This window comes from Pelophylax lessonae, assembly GCF_965119305.1.
Source record: "Pelophylax lessonae genome assembly, chromosome: 2".
Lineage (NCBI taxonomy): Eukaryota > Metazoa > Chordata > Amphibia > Anura > Ranidae > Pelophylax > Pelophylax lessonae.
The window spans coordinates 5,835,225-5,849,776 of record NC_138769.1 but is presented as its reverse complement, the minus strand read 5'-3'; the positions used below and the strand labels follow the sequence as shown (position 1 = coordinate 5,849,776).

The 14,552-nt window shown below is 48.2% G+C and overlaps 1 protein-coding gene across 3 annotated transcripts in view; it reads left to right on the top strand.

Moving 5' to 3' along the window:
• The window catches only part of LOC309548507 (immunoglobulin superfamily member 2-like), a 283,133-nt gene that overhangs the window by 232,117 nt on the left and 36,464 nt on the right, over positions 1-14,552 (top strand). For 2 of the 3 annotated variants that reach the window (XM_082248461.1, XM_082248459.1), the window contains exons 2-4: positions 6,074-6,451; positions 9,514-9,921; positions 13,888-14,253. In XM_082248461.1, the coding sequence (XP_082104587.1) occupies positions 6,074-6,451; positions 9,514-9,921; positions 13,888-14,253 (1,152 nt within the window). Of the gene's footprint in view, positions 1-2,947; positions 3,050-6,073; positions 6,452-9,513; positions 9,922-13,887; positions 14,254-14,552 lie in introns of those variants that run through there. The other variant, XM_082248460.1, reaches the window with a different exon arrangement.

Here is a 14,552-nt window from a genome sequence, read left to right as displayed (position 1 = left end):
ATTTTGAAAAACAATTTAAAAAGTTTTCATAGTTTGTTATAAAATTTTCCAAACAGGTAATTTTTCTCCTTCATTGATGTGCGCTGATGAGGCTCCACTGATGGGCACTGATAGGGCACCACTGATGAGGCGGCACTGATCTGGAAGCACTGAAAGGCGGCACTGAAGGGCACTGAAAGGTGGCACTGATAGGTGGCACTGATGGGCACTGATAGGCGGCACTGAAGGACACTGAGAGGTGGCACTGATGGCCACTGATAGGTGGCACTGAAGGACACAGAGGTGACACTCATGGGCACTGATAGGTGGCACTGAAGGGCACTGAGAGGTGGCACTGACAGGCAGCTTTGATGGGCACTGATGGGCACTGATAGACACTAGTAGGTGGCACTGATAGGTGGCACTAATAATGAGGCACTGATGGGCACTGATAGGTGGCACTGGTGGGCACTGATTAGCAGTACAAATGGGCACTGGTTAGCAGCACTGGTGGGGACAGCATGGAACCGATGTCCCTCTTAAAAAAGATAACCGGCTTCTGTTTACATCACATGATCAGCTGTCATTGGCTGACAGCTGATCACGTGGTAAAGGTTCAGGATCGGCCCTTTATTCCGATCTGTGATCAACCAAGTCCCAAGGACTCGGTGATCACAGAGCCCCCCGCCCTGCCCACGCCCCGCAGGGGGCACATAGGAAGTGTGAGAACGGCATTTTAGGCCCGCGTTGGCATGAAGTGGTTATTATAAGAACACTTCCCTGTCCAGGGATCCCGCAATGTCGGCACCTCAAGCTGATTTTTTCATTAAGCTTCAGGGTGCCGGTGCCGGCGCCGCCATCTGTAGTAAGGGAAACAAGAAGTGAAGCTTCACAGCCAGTTTCCTACTGAGCATGTGCAAGTAGCGCTGCACTTTCTGAATGGCCCCGCTGTCTTCTGGGACCTGTGTGAGTCCCAGAAGGCAGCAGGGGGGAGTAGGAGGGGCGGGAAATGTCATAGATCGCCGATCTTACCCAGACGTGGGAGTGGGTACCTGTCAAAACCAGCGATGTGCACGTGAGAAGTGGCTCTCCTGGGTCTCTCTCCAATTGGCACCCTCCCTCTGCTGTCAACCGCAGCAAGTGAGGAGAGAGCAGCAGACGGAACTAAGCCACGCTCTGTGTGTCCCACAGACACATAGAGGCAGCTCAGGCTGTACACTGAAAGGTTTTTTTTACCTATAAAGTAATAAAACCTTCACCCTTTACAACCACTTTGGGGGCCATAAATGGTTTGAATCTCAGCCGGTTCAGCAGGGACCGGCTGAGATTCAATCCAAGTATGGGCATGCTGATTGTACCCAAGCTGATCCATTGATACAACCAGCATGCAGTATTTTTCATGTGATTATTGTTAGCGGCTGTAATAGCATTTAGCAATAATCGCTGTGTTCTCCCAGCAGGGACGGCTCCCTGCGCTCTCCAGCAGGAGAACACAATGGCGCCACGAGTGGGGTTCTCCCATCAACACTGACTTTGTTGATAAAGAAATTTTGTGATTTTCTTTCCTGCAACCAAAGAAAATCGCATCATCTATGGCCATTGACAGAGTGATTTTCTTTCCTGCAACCATGAGTTTCAGGAAAGAAGTTGTTCGCTTCTCCCATCCAGGGCCGTCTTTAACACAGGACAAAAGGGGCAGCTGCCCCGGGCCCAGTCATTGCTTTGGCTACATGAGTGGCTGGGTACGCAATGACGTCACTCCTTCACATGGGTGCGGGAGCTGACATTTTTGTTATGGGCTCTGAAGGTCATGCGCTGTAGGCCATACCGTCAGAGCGCATGCACAGATGATGTAGCCCTGCTGTGATCCACCATGCCGTTGCCTTATGCCGTGTCCCACACCGCCATTTTTTCATGACATGATCTGGTGCTGGGTGCCTTGTCCTTGGTAAGCCAGCCTGGCCTCCTGATGACGTGTGCCAGGCCTGCCATCCTCCAGCCGCTGTGAATGGAAAGTGAAGGATTCTGGGACATGTGATGGACATATCTCAGGTGGCTTCAGGAAAATGGAGACATGAATCTCACGAAGGCCGGAATGGTGACTGGTTTTGGACAAAATATGAAATAAGTTGAAGAAAGGAAAAACTTGAAAAGGGTGGGAGGAGCAATGGTGCCCAGTACCTCTTGGGTGGGAGGAGCAATGGTGCCCAGTACCTCTTGGGTGGGAGGAGCAATGGTGCCCAGTACCTCTTGGGGGGGGGGGCTGGGGGCATCTAACAAAAATATTGAGAAAGCAGTATGAGATTTTGAGAGGGGAAGGGGTAGTGATGAAATGGTGGAAGTGGCTGGGAAGGGTGAAGATCTGCTTTAAGCTGAGAAGATACTCTGGGATTTTCCGCCTCAGGAATATTGTGTTGGACATCAAGGGTTAATATCACAGTGCTGGCCGGGATGACCAGAAGCTCTGAAGGCAATATGGAGGAGGGGGGGGGGGGGGGGGAAGGAAAATATGTGACTAGCGAAAGCATGATTCCAAAGCATGACCCTGTGCATCTGATGTCCGTTCTTCTTGAATGGAGGCTTCAGGCAACCTCCCTAGTTGGGCCCCCTACCCACCTTTGGGCCCCATAGCAGTGGAGTGGTCTGCTACGGGTATACCGCCGTAGAGGAAGATAACCTGTGCATGCACACAGGGGTTGCTATATGGTCACCGGGGTAGAAGAGCAGTTGCCAATAGCAACCAGAGGAATCTTGTTACAGAGTGCAGGGGGCAGACACTTCTTAGTACAGTGGTATCATAGTACTGGATGGGGGACCCAGGGTAGGTGCCCCAGGTTCTCAGGTATAGGGGCACCAATGTGCTGAGATTTCCTGACATGACTGGCCTGGCACTGAGCTGCTCTAGTTCTGCTTTATGATATCTGAGCTGTGTAAGGCGACAGTCTGTGGTTTCCTGACTGTACATTGCGGGGGAGACATATGATGTGACAAATTCTGTGCCCTCTACCAGACAACGCTGAGCACACCATGCTGTCTCCTCGCAGCGGGCTCCTCTGGCTCGCCATCATAGGTAAGTGGCCACTGCCCTCGGGTGATGTCCAGAGTGAGAGCCGGAAGATGGCACATTTCACATGCACTTTGCAGTACAGTTTCCAGTCTTTGCTCAGAGGGGGACCTCATTCCTCTAAAGCTTATTATGAGCTCCTCAACCATCAGCTGTTATTTGTGTCCCCCCCAAGATGTCTGCCATTATTTACAGCCAAATTAATGCCACCCTGCAGAGGTGCCCCTCACAAACGCCTGAGACTTCATCAATGGGGGTCCAAATACCAGATATGGGGGGTTCTCAAGTGCAGCCGCTGACATCACTAAAGGGCCACACACAATATTCAAAATGTGTATTGCTGCAGGAGTTGGTCAAACACTGGCAACATGTTAAATGAGACTGCCAGAAACCAGGGACACATTACACAAGACAGTGAATGACTGGGGACATGTTACATGAGATTATCAGAGATTGGGGACATTTTACATGAGACTGTCAGAGATTGGGGACATGTTACATGAGATTGTCAGAGATTGGGGACATGTTACATGAGACTGTCAGAGATTGGGGACATGTTACATGAGACTGTCAGAGATTGGGGACATGTTACATGAGACTGCCAGAGATTGGGGACATGTTACATGAGATTATCAGAGATTGGGGACATTTTACATGAGACTGTCAGAGATTGGGGACATGTTACATGAGACTGTCAGAGATTGGGGACATGTTACATGAGACTGTCAGAGATTGGGGACATGTTACATGAGACTGCCAGAGATTGGGGACATGTTACATGAGACTGTCAGAGATTGGGGACATGTTACATGAGACTGCCAGAGATTGGGGACATGTTACATGAGACTGTCAGAGATTGGGGACATGTTACATGAGACTGTCAGAGATTGTGGACATGTTACATGAGATTGTCAGAGATTGGGGACATGTTACATGAGACTGTCAGAGATTGGGGACATGTTACATGAGATTGTCAGAGATTGGGGACATGTTACATGAGATTATCAGAAATTGGGGACATTTTACATGAGATTATCAGAGATTGGGGACATTTTACATGAGATTATCAGAGATTGGGGACATTTTACATGAGACTGTTAGATATTGGGGCCATTTTACATGAGATTGTCAGAGATTGGGGACATGTTACATGAGACTGTCAGAGATTGGGGACATGTTACATGAGACTGTCGGAGATTGGGGACATGTTACATGAGACTGCCAGAGATTGGGGACATGTTACATGAGACTGTCAGAGATTGGGGACATGTTACATGAGACTGTCAGAGATTGGGGACATATTACATGAGATTATCAGAGATTGGGGACATTTTACATGAGACTGTTAGATATTGGGGCCATTTTACATGAGACTGTCAGAGATTGGGGACATGTTACATGAGACTGTCAGAGATTGGGGACATGTTACATGAGACTGTCAGAGATTGGGGACATGTTACATGAGACTGCCAGAGATTGGGGACATGTTACATGAGACTGTCAGAGATTGGGGACATGTTACATGAGACTGTCAGAGATTGGGGACATGTTACATGAGACTGTCAGAGATTGTGGACATGTTACATGAGACTGTCAGAGATTGGGGACATTTTACATGAGACTGTTAGATATTGGGGCCATTTTACATGAGATTGTCAGAGATTGGGGACATGTTACATGAGACTGTCAGAGATTGGGGACATGTTACATGAGACTGTCGGAGATTGGGGACATGTTACATGAGACTGCCAGAGATTGGGGACATGTTACATGAGACTGTCAGAGATTGGGGACATGTTACATGAGACTGTCAGAGATTGGGGACATGCTACACGAGACTGTCAGAGATTGGGGACATGTTACATGAGACTGTCAGAGATTGGGGACATGTTACATGAGACTGCCAGAGATTGGGGACATGTTACATGAGATTGTCAGAGATTGGGGACATGTTACATGAGACTGTCAGAGATTGGGGACATGTTACATGAGATTGTCAGAGATTGGGGACATGTTACATGAGACTGTCAGAGATTGGGGACATGTTACATGAGACTGTCAGAGATTGTGGACATGTTACATGAGATTGTCAGAAATTGTGGACATGTTACATGAGACTGCCAGAGATTGGGGACATGTTACATGAGATTGTCAGATTGGGGGCATGTTACATGAGACTGTCAGAGATTGGGGACATGTTACATGAGATTGTCAGAGATTGGGGGCATGTTACATGAGATTGTCAGAGATTGGGGGCATGTTACATGAGACTGTCAGAGATTGGGGACATGTTACATGAGACTGTCAGAGATTGGGGGCATGTTACATGAGACTGTCAGAGATTGGGGACATGTTACATGAGACTGTCAGAGATTGGGGACATGTTACATGAGATTGTCAGAGATTGGGGACATGTTACATGAAATTGTCAGAGATTGGGGACATGTTACATGAGACTGTCAGAGATTGGGGACATCTTACACGAGACTGTCAGAGATTGGGGACATGTTACATGAGACTGTCAGAGATTGGGGACATGTTACATGAGACTGTCAGAGATTGGGGACATGTTACATGAGATTGTCAGAGATTGGGGGCATGTTACATGAGATTGTCAGAGATTGGGGGCATGTTACATGAGACTGTCAGAGATTGGGGACATGTTACATGAGACTGTCAGAGATTGGGGACATGTTACATGAGATTGTCAGAGATTGGGGGCATGTTACATGAGATTGTCAGAGATTGGGGGCATGTTACATGAGACTGTCAGAGATTGGGGACATGTTACATGAGACTGTCAGAGATTGGGGACATGTTACATGAGACTGTCAGAGATTGGGGGCATGTTACATGAGACTGTCAGAGATTGGGGACATGTTACATGAGATTGTCAGAGATTGGGGACATGTTACATGAGATTGTCAGAGATTGGGGACATGTTACATGAGACTGTCAGAGACCGTCATGCACATGTACAGTAATGATCCGGCACAGTGGATTAATCTCGGCAGTTGTTTCTCCTCACAGGTTTGTCTTGGGCTCAGCATGAGGTCACCATTGAGAATGGGCCCCTCTACCGCACCGTGGGCTCCCACATCACCATCTGGTGTAAGGTGTCAGGGAATCAGGGGGCCTCCAATCAGGAATTTGAGTTCTCCGTTAAACTGTCATCAGCTCCAGAGAAAGTCTTAAAGGTGGTGAGCACCAGTGGACCCGGCTTCTCATATGCAATATACTCAGAACGTGTCAGGAGCCGGGACATCTACATAGAAAAGGTATCCATGGACCACACCGTCCTACACATCGTCCAACTGCAGGAGAAGGACACGGGGGAGTACGAATGTTACACGCCTAATACCGGCTCCATCTATCTTGGTACCTACAGCGCCGAGACCAACCTGACAGGTGAGAAAACTGACCCTCAATGCTTTTCTGCAACCAAACCAACCAAACGATGGTGGGAACCAACCAAACAATGGTGGGAACCAACCAAACGATGGTGGGAACCAACCAGCAGCACCAACACGCCAATCTAATGTCCGCTTTCTTCAATGTAACTCTGGGGGGGGAACACGTTAGAGGAAAGCAGTCTTGTGTAGCAATGACTCCTGAGAAAGCCACTGGGTTTTATGGGCTCTCCTTGTTGAGCACCCTGACACCCCATGTCCTAGCGGTGTTGACAGACGAACTTCCACTCGATCAATCTTCTTTTTTCTATTTAATTGACTCAGTTGCCCAGAGAGGGGTAAGTGGGGAGCAGCGAGGTGCAGCAGCAATAATTCACACAGTCGGGTTCAATGCAAAACGTGTATTGAAGAAATGTAACGACAGTTCACAACAAACCTGGTGGGAAGACTGCCCAACTGGGTAAACTCCCGATTTCCAGCAACGTGAACAGGGCGGGTTCCAGCTGGACTGACAGTGTCTGTTGTGAAGGGCAGAATGTGGCCATCTAGTGCCCACTCCCTATGCTGTTCCTCCTCACCAGGAACCTCTCTTTGCCACTAGCACTGTCCCTACCAGATAGGATACCTTTCCCTACTCAATCCACTTGCATAAAGTGTGCCAGACCTGGGAGCCAGGACCCTAAATAAGCTCTTCTTGACCCAAAATGGCCACCAGAGTCACATGAGGCGACGGCATCCAACTAGATTGCTTCCCTAGTGACCCAGGAAACCATCCTACCACCTTACTTCCTCTCCAGCTGCAGAGCCGCTAAGTTTGAGCGCCCCCTACAGGGGGGAAAACAAACCGCACCTGCCTACAAGGGTTAGGGGTCCAAGATATCCCGAAACATCAACAGATTCCCTCTGCTCAGTAGTATCTTGTAAAATCTTTACCTTCTCTACCGGCCAATGTAGATCCAGTAAGCCATTTGGTCAGCTACCTTTACGTATCTTCAGCTCTTCCCACGGGTCATTTGTGAACCATTAGATGTAGATGGGCAAAGTCTTCTCCAGCTTCAGCTCCTCTCACAGGCCATTTGTGAACCATTAGACCTAGATGGGCAAAGTCTTCTCCAGCTTTAGCTCCTCCCAGCTAACAGGTCTGAGAAGCATGAACTGCATCTCCCAGCATCTATACCCTCCCCAGGCAGAAGCTCCAGGAGGCAAGGGACCTTCTATCACTCCATCCTTACCAGGAAAAGCCTGGAAGGAAAAGGAGCCTTTCCAGAAGGTGTCCCCAAATATTTCCTTCCCCAGCCCACATTATTGACATAGACCCTTCAGTGCTTGGTCAGGTGGAAATATACATTTCTAACCCAATACAGTGCATCTCCTTGCTCTTTCCACTGGTGAACACACAATAGTAGCAGACAGAAGCAATCAATAGCCCTAGGATTAGGGGAGACTCAACACACCCAGATAATATAACTAAACAGTGCTCAGGCTAGCCACAGCTAAGCCGCTAACACTAGGGGCCAGGGTCCCTACACGTTTTTGGAAAATCTCCTTAACCGAGGGCCATGAGATTCACTTGGAATTATATGGAATGTAAAAAGGGGACACATGGAAGAGATTCAGGTGAGAAAGAAGGAGAGGGTGGAAAAACGAGCAGAAGGTTGGGGTAGGAGTATTGTAACAGGGTGTGGTCAAACCTGTCCAATTGGAGGTACTCTGTCCAAAAGCGACCAGATTGTTAAATATCTTGTCATTAAACGTTGCCATAAGCTTCTCATTGATCATTGGCTGTTCGACGTTCCTCAAAATGTCGGCAAGAAGTTGCCAAGATTTGGCGATTGTCTGTCTGCTGGCCATGAAGATAAAGGTGACCTCGGTTCTTTCGCAATTGGTGATATCAGGGCAGGGGTCCCACTGGGTCCATTGGCAGGGGCAGACTAGCACCTTTTAGCCCAGGGGGCAAGTAGAAACTGGAGGCCCATGGTGCAGCGGCTCGGCCCGACTCTTCCTCTTCCCGTCCTCCTCCTGACCCCCTTTTCAAGCTGAAGTCCTGCTCTAGGTACTCTCTCTACTCATGAATCCGGATTCCCAGCCTGGCCAGCAGGGGACAGTTGGGGGGAGCTGGGGCAGCTCGGTTGGGGCTGGCCAGGGGAGGAGAGTCTCCAGTGGGGCATGGAACCGGCCTCTGCTCAGACACAGTTTACACCATCAATGCTGGGGGCGGGGGGAGGCCTGCGCTCTTTCCTTGTCTTCAACCTGCACCCAGTAGGTCAGTGGCAGAGCCTTTTTATTTCTCTTCACCAGGAATCCTTTAGGCATGTCTGTGGCAGAAACTGTGCAGCCTTTTTACCGGACATCAGAGCGGCCCAGGGGGCATTTTCCCCCCTGCCCCCTGGCCCAGTCCTCCCCTGTCCATTGGTCCCAGACAGCACTTGGAGAGGGGCAGCAAATTGACTCCCAAGATTTTTTTTTGGAGCAGTTTTGTGCCATCAGTTACGGGTGGCATTTCCCATTCTCATACTCCGGCCCATAGTGCAAACTGATGAGTATGAGGAGGCAGAGTGTCTCCTCTGGGAAACTTCCCTCACGTCATCGTGACCACCTCAGTGCTCTCCATCTCACGCAGGCCAGGCTGGATCTTCTAGGGCAGTGGGCACTGCAGACAAAGGAGTGACAGGAGGACTGAGGACAGACAATGGGTGTTTGGTGGACCTTTCCGGTGGGGAGTTATGGAAGAAGATAACAGTATACATAATATTTTCTTAAGGTTATATTTAAATAATGGATGTGGGGACCTTTTGTTGGGCGTGATTTTTTTTTTTTGTGTTGGACCCAGGCAACACAATGTCTTGGGCCAGCTCTGTATCTGGGCAATCTAAGGTCCTTCCATTCCTCTCCTGTCTAGTCCTGATCCATCTCCCCCACATTGTTCATCAACTGGTCACGAAAACCTTGGAATTCGGCAAATTCATCAAAGCATGTATATTAAATCTGTGTAAATTTTATAAATTGTTCCCATTGTTCATTGGCTCAGATATTGTAGGGTGATTGTTCTCTTCTCTCCAGTCATACCCAACACTCTGCAGGTTTCGATGCCCCACCAGACTGTGGATAAATCAGAGGGAGCTTCCCTGGAACTGACCTGCCAAGTCTCCATGGCCTCCTCCCAGCACACCCATCTGTCCGTCTCCTGGATTCTCTCCACTGACCGGGAAGCGGAGATCCTGACCCTGTCCCGTGACTTTGTCCTCCATCCTGGTGGGGCCTTCTCTGACCGATTCACAGCTGGAGACATACGCCTGGACAAACTGAGTGCAACCACCTACAGACTGACCATTGGGGCACTCCGCCAGTCAGACCAAGGAGAGATCTTCTGCCGAGGATCAGAGTGGATCCAGGATCCCAGCGGAGTGTGGACGAAGATCGCTGAGAAGGACTCAGAGAAGACCACCGTGAAGGTGGCAGCAGTGCAGGGTAAGAACCTGGAGCATTGAGATGGACAGGTCCACTTTACATGAACCCAGGGCAATCGTAGATCACTTGCATCAACCCCTTCAATACCGGGCACTTTCACCCACTTCCTGCCCCCCCCCAATACCGGGCACTTTCACCCCCTTCCTGCCCCCCCAATACCAGGCACTTTTACCCCTTCCTGCCCCCCCAATACCGGGCACTTTCACCCCCTTCCTGCCCCCCCCGATACCGGGCACTTTCACCCCCTTCCCCCCCCCAATACCGAGCACTTTCACCCCCTTCCTGCCCCCCCCAATACCGGGCACTTTCACCCACTTCCTGCCCCCCCCCAATACCGGGCACTTTCACCCCCTTCCTGCCCCCCCCAATACCGGGCACATTCACCCCCTTCCTGCCCCCCCCCCCAATACCGGGCACTTTCACCCCCTTCCTGCCCCCCCAATACCGGGCACTTTCGCCCCCTTCCTGCCCCCCCCCCCCAATACCGGGCACTTTCACCCCCTTCCTGGCCCCCCCCCCAATACCGGGCACTTTCACCCCCTTCCTGCCCCCCCCCCAATACCAGGCACTTTCACCCCCTTCCTGCCCCCCCCAATACCGGGCACTTTCACCCCCTTCCTGCCCCCCCCAATACCGGGCACTTTCACCCCCTTCCTGCCCAGGCCAATTTCCAGCTTTCAACGTTCTCACAATTTGAAGGACAATTGCCCGGTCATGCAACACTGTACCTGCCCCCCCCAATACCGGGCACTTTCACCCACTTCCTGCCCCCCCCCAATACCGGGCACTTTCACCCACTTCCTGCCCCCCCCCCAATACCGGGCACTTTCACCCACTTCCTGCCCCCCCCCCAATACCGGGCACTTTCACCCCCTTCCTGCCCAGGCCAATTTCCAGCTTTCAACGCTCTCACAATTTGAAGGACAATTGCCCGGTCATGCAACACTGTACCTGCCCCCCCCCAATACCGGGCACTTTCACCCACTTCCTGCCCCCCCCCCCAATACCGGGCACTTTCACCCCCTTCCTGCACCCCCAATACCAGGCACTTTCACCCCCTTCCTGCCCCCCCCCCAATACCGGGCACTTTCACCCCCTTCCTGCCCCCCCCCCCAATACCGGGCACTTTCACCCCCTTCCTGCCCAGGCCAATTTCCAGCTTTCAACGCTCTCACAATTTGAAGGACAATTGCCCGGTCATGCAACACTGTACCTGCCCCCCCCCAATACCGGGCACTTTCACCCACTTCCTGCCCCCCCCCCCAATACCGGGCACTTTCACCCCCTTCCTGCACCCCCAATACCAGGCACTTTCACCCCCTTCCTGCCCCCCCCCCAATACCGGGCACTTTCACCCCCTTCCTGCCCCCCCCCCCAATACCGGGCACTTTCACCCCCTTCCTGCCCAGGCCAATTTCCAGCTTTCAACGCTCTCACAATTTGAAGGACAATTGCCCGGTCATGCAACACTGTACCTGCCCCCCCCCCAATACCGGGCACTTTCACCCACTTCCTGCCCCCCCCCCCAATACCGGGCACTTTCACCCCCTTCCTGCACCCCCAATACCAGGCACTTTCACCCCCTTCCTGCCCCCCCCCCCAATACCGGGCACTTTCACCCCCTTCCTGCCCCCCCCCCCAATACCGGGCACTTTCACCCCCTTCCTGCCCAGGCCAATTTCCAGCTTTCAACGCTCTCACAATTTGAAGGACAATTGCCCGGTCATGCAACACTGTACCCACATTACATTTTTATCATTTTTTTCACACAAATAGAGATTTTTTTTTGGTGCTATTTTATTTTCGGTTTTTCTTTTTTTTTTTTTTTTTTTTTGCTAAATAGATTAAAAAAGACCGTAAATTTTGAAAAAAAAAAAAAAAAACCCACACCTTTCTTCATTTCTTTTATAAAATTTTGCAAATAAATAATCTTTCTTCATAAATTTAGGCCAAAAAGTATTTTACTCCATTTCTTTGGTAAAAATAACCCAAATCAGTGTATATTATTCATTCTGTAGGAAAGTTATAGAGTCCACAAAGTATGGGATATATATCTGAAAATCGATCAATCCTGATGTACTGACGGCCGATCTCATTTCATGAGACCCGAAAACACCAGGACAGTACAAATACCCCCCAAATCCCCCCCCCCCCTTTTTGGAAAGTAGACAGTCTGAGGTGTTTAGACAAGTTTTTTTTTAAGTTGTCATTTTTTGTTACAATTTTTTTGGAAAATGAAAAATGTTTAAAAAATGTTTTTACATTTTTCTTTTCTTTTTTTTTTACATACTGTCACCAGTGCAGTACAGTGTTATTATATAACTGGTGGTGATCAGGTGATCATTTTTTGTCACATTTTTTTGGAAAATGAAAGATTTATAAAAAATAGGGTTTTTCACAATTTTATTTATTTATTTATTTATTTTTACATACTGTCACCAGTGCAGTACAAAGTTATTATATAACTGGTGGTGATCAGAGACACTGACTGGTGACATGATGCAAAAAAAAAAAAATAACATATATTTATTTTTCAGTTTTTTTACAATTACATTACATTTTTTTTTTTTTTTATTGATTTTTAAACACACTGTGACCAGAGCAGTATAATGTTACCACAGTACAAATACCCCCCAAATCACTCCTTTTTGGAAAGTAGACTGAATTATTTAGACAAGTTTTTTTTTAAGTTGTTATTTTTTGTTACAACTTTTTTTGGAAAATGAAAAATGTTTAATTGTGTTTTCACAATTTTTTTTTTTTACATACTGTCCCCAGTGCAGTACAGCGTTATTATATAACTGGTGGTGATCAGAGACACTGAATGGTGAAAGTATGTAAAAAAAAAAAAAAAATAATAATAATAAAATTGTTTTCAGTTTTTGTTTTCAGTTTTTTTACAATTACATTACATTTTTTTTAATTGATTTTTAAACCCACTGTGACCAGAGCAATATAATGTTACCCTTTGGGGGGGGGGGGGTGAATACAAATGCAGCCACACTTTTCACAGATTTATTTGTATCATTTATCATTTTCCTTCCACTTCACAATTATGGCCACTTTGTGTCGGTCTATCACATAAAATCCCAATAAAATATATTTACATTTTTGGTTGTAACATGAGAAAATGTGGGAAATGTACAGTAAATGAGCGTTGTCCCCCTAGGGAGGAAGTGTGTTGCTGGTGAAAATAAAGGAAGTAAAAGTATTTTGTTCTTGGGTTTAAATACACTTTAAATCAGTGGTGGCCATCTAAGTACACACACAGGGCATCAGTTGTGGCCCCACACATATCTGAAGGGCCACACAATAACTTTGTTTTTTTTGTAAACTGACGCACCTGAAGGGGGTGTGTCCATGACAGCCAGAGCCCCCAGGAAGTGGGTTGGCTAATTCTAGAAGTCAAGTAGCATTGGGTGATTCCAGAAGTCATTGCCTTCAGAGGGCATTGGAGCTCTAGGACTGTGGGTGGGGCAGCGTCACAGTGAATAAGGTGAACATTGCAGCCCTCAACAGAGATGACTCCTCCCCTTCCCACCCCCTACAGAGCTGTGACTCCACCTCCCTACCACCTTTCCTCCCTTCTCGAGGTCAGAGGCAGATCAGAAAGAGACAGTCTGAAGGTACACAGCTCATGCTCTGGTTTCTCTCCCTCCCCCCGGTGTCCCGTGTTTTGGTGCGCCCAGCTACATGGTGTAAAACAGAATATTTATGTATAGTAAATCTTTAGCCACTACTCTACAGTAAAACAACAAACCCAAATATATGGTGGGGTCCCCTTAGTGGACACTGACACATGCGTTTGGTGGAGTGGCATGTGATCATAGACATAGGTCTGCTCTATACCAGGATTAGGTCTCACCTCCCGACCTATAATAACGCCCGGACAGATAGTTTTGGGGGGTGTTAGGTGTGCGCTGTGTTGTGTTTGTACAGTGGCTGAGCAATGCAATCTCATTTTAGGTGGAGATTTTGGAGTCCAGGTGGAGGCTCCAGCCATGGTTCTCACCCCAGGTCAACCCCTGGAGGTCATCTGCTCCATCACTAACACGAGTCCTGATGGCGAGCAGCTCCGCATCACCTGGCTGCTTGGTGAAACCACAATGGCTGTCTGGGAGCCATCTGGAGTGGTCACATTCAGAAAGGAGTCTGGCTCCGCAGGGGCGGAGGGACGGCTGGTTATGCATAGGCGGGACCTGACTTCCTGGGTGCTCAGAATTAGTCAGGTGCGGATTGAAGATGGCGGCTCATACGTCTGTGAGGTCACCGATGAGCGAAGCAAGAAGAGCAAGACTTCCAAACCGATGACTGTGGAGGTGAAACAACCAGGTGGGTCCCCCAAACAAATATAATACAATTAATATAATAATAATAATAATAATAATAATAATAATGATGATGGGGGCTGGGCTCAGACATGTGAGGTCTCTTTATATCATTATATAATTTATATTTAATATTTATTTATTTATATTATTATTATATTGTTAATAATTATTAAATATTATTATAATTTTTAATATTTATATACTATTTATAAATACTATTTATTGTTGAATGTATTTATTTATATTTCTAATATTTTAGTAAATTATATTAATTATTTATATTTATGAATTATTTCCTAT